General features: G+C 62.7%; 1 protein-coding gene across 2 annotated transcripts in view; it reads right to left on the minus strand.

Annotated features, from left to right (window-relative positions):
- Positions 1–336: 336 nt before the first annotated feature.
- D2HGDH (D-2-hydroxyglutarate dehydrogenase) overlaps positions 337–2,689 on the minus strand; it is a 36,203-nt gene continuing 33,850 nt past the window's right edge. For both annotated transcript variants that reach the window (XM_017510719.1, XM_017510721.2), the window contains one exon: positions 337–1,349. In XM_017510719.1, the coding sequence (XP_017366208.1) occupies positions 1,090–1,349 (260 nt within the window). In that variant the 3' untranslated portion in view covers positions 337–1,089. The remainder of the gene's footprint in view (positions 1,350–2,689) is intronic.

Consider the following 2,689-nt stretch of genomic DNA (forward strand, 5'->3'; position numbering starts at 1 on the left):
AGAGGCAGGTTTCCACCTCTGAGCAGGATCCGAGAGCCTTGATGCCCACAGGGACAGGTGGGGCCTGCGGATCCACCTTGGACAAGCCCCGCCGCTGAGGGCGTCCAGGGTGCCCACTCCACGTCCAGGCCTGCCCCGTGCAGCCTGCAGGAGCTCAGCCACCGCCAGGACAGTGCATGGGGACAGGGGCAGGGAGAGCACAGCGGCAGTGGCAGCAGAACCAGGCCCTGGCCACACTATGGCCCCAGTGAACCAGGGGTTTTGGGAACGGGATGCATAGGCACTTCCAGACGGGCTTCGCAAGATGATTTTCCAGTGACAAAAGCACAGAGAAGGTTGCAGCCAATTCAGATTTTTACTGGACGTTCACGACAGGCGCAGAGGTGCCCCCAAGTGGGTCGCACAGCCCGCTGGCTGCCCAGGGCTGCTGACCGGCAGGAGCGCTCCACAGTGGCCTCACTCACGCCTCCGCACACCCTCTGCAGAAGCGGAACCTGAGATCAGAGCAAAGCTCGCCCTGGTAACTGTCTTCCCAGCCGGCAGGCCCTCTAGAAGACGGAGGAAATGGCACATTCCTGTCACTCGGGCCCAGACACCAGCCACCACCACCCCTCCCAAGGGCACCCACGGCCTGTGGGACCCGGATCCATTCAGCAGAGCCTCAGCCCCTGGGTCATCTTGGCAACCCAGGGTCATGGCCTACGTGGCCCTGCCCACAGCCCCCACTCCCCACCAGCAGCAAACGGCAGAACCACCACCCAGTGCCGCAGGGTTTCGGCAAGCAAGGCAGAGGCAGAGACCCCCAACCAGGCAAGAGAGACCCAGTTCCGCTTCCACACGGGCAAAGCTGACGCCACCGACTGGTCAGGACGGCAGCAGACGCCTCACCTCGCCCTGCCTGCAAAGGGGGTAGTCTGCCCCACCCCCAGCTCTGCCAGACACTCCTGCAGAGGGCCTGCTCTTGCAGTTCCCAGTGACGGCCACGGTCCCCTGCCCGCTGCCAGCTCATCACTCAGAGCCAGCACAACACTCCCGCCCCAAGGGCCATCGCTGACCCCCAGCGGTCCTTGGTAGTGATAGGAGCGGCCGTCAGGCCTGGCTGGGCAGCATCTTGTAGGGGTTGAGGATGCCCTTGGGGTCCAGCAGGGCCTTGAGCTGCTGCATGAGCTGCAGGGCCTCGTGTGGCTTGCTGTAGCCCAGCATGTCCCTCTTCCTGAAGCCCACGCCATGCTCCGCGCTGACGCTGCCCTGCTGCCTGGCTGTCCACTCATACACGTGAGGCTCCAGGGCGCCCAGGAGCGATGGGCTGAAGGCCTCCGCCGTCACGTTGAGGTGCAGGTTACCGTCTCCTGGAAGGACAAGGGAACTCGGGTCAGGCTGCGCGGGCAGCCTGAGGACCCACTCCTCTCCCAACAGCCCCTCCTGAGATCCCCTCCCCAGCAACTCCAAGACACCCCTGGCTGAGCCTCACCCTCACGACACCTGCCCTGGACATGCCAACACCTGCTCTGGGACCTCTGCGACCTTGGCTTCTCCCTGCTTCTCTCTCCAAGTTCTCCCCTACTTCCTACGCTCTCTGCTTGAGGCCAGCCCAGGGCTCCCATCTCCCCAAGCCAAGAGTGACCACATGAGAGACCACCTGCCACTGCCTCCGTCCTGACCTGGAAGAGCCCAGGACAGTCTCCCAGTCTGTAGCCCCCCCACCTGGTCAGATACAGGGGTCCACAGTGGCGCCAGAGCAGCTCTATCTGGACGCCCCCACCCCACAGTCACCGCCCGAGGGCAGCTCTATCAGACACCCCCACCCCACCGTCACCATCCCTGGAGCTGCGCAGCCAGTGCCCACTGCAGACACAGCCCAGCCCCCAGCCACCTCCCCCCCTCCAGTCCACTCACCCCACACTGAGCCCCCAGGGCAGTGGCTCTCAGAACTCTCACAACAGACCCTGGCTCTGGCCCGGCCCAGGCACAAACCCCTCTTCTGACCTCAGAGATCAAGAAGGTGATGGGTCAGAGAGGCTGGGCAGAGCCAGGGTCAGGGCCAAGTGAGGACCCCACCCTACCTCTGGGCCAGCAGGAGAGGGAGCCGGAAACCAGCTCAAGGGCTGCCAGGACGAGAATGGCAGCTTTTAACACAGAGTTGGACACTGAGGAGGGGCCCCAGAGGCAAACCAGGGCGCAGCACCCTGAACTGTGCCATGCTGGGGTGAAGACTGCGTTCCCACAAAGACAACTGAGAAGCGGCAGGTCCAAGAAAAGCTCCCCCCACTCACGTGCTGCCTAAGAGTGCAACAGGAATTACGGGCAGAGGCCCCTTCCTCTACCACCACGGACAAAGGTAAAGGCAGCTCAGGCCCTGCCATCCTCTGCCAGCTCCGTGCCCCCTCCGAGACGCCACCTGGAGACTCAGTCCACGTCCTGCCTGTGACATCCCTAAATCGTGACTGTTGGTTGAGAGGCCATGTGGGCCTGAATTCACAGCCACCTGTTTGGATATCACTCATTCCAGGGGCTCCCAGGTGGCTCTGAAACAGGCACGTTGATGAGCCTGTGTTTCTCCTGTTAATCTGTCTTTAGCTACAGGGTCCATGCCAGCTGGGAACTAGAATGGGAAATAGACAGAAAACCATTTCTCCACCCCTACCAGAACAAACTCCAGACAGGGAGTATAGCAGGGACCCCCCCACAG

Source organism: Cebus imitator, unplaced genomic scaffold, assembly GCF_001604975.1.
Source record: "Cebus imitator isolate Cc_AM_T3 unplaced genomic scaffold, Cebus_imitator-1.0 Scaffold443, whole genome shotgun sequence".
NCBI lineage: Eukaryota > Metazoa > Chordata > Mammalia > Primates > Cebidae > Cebus > Cebus imitator.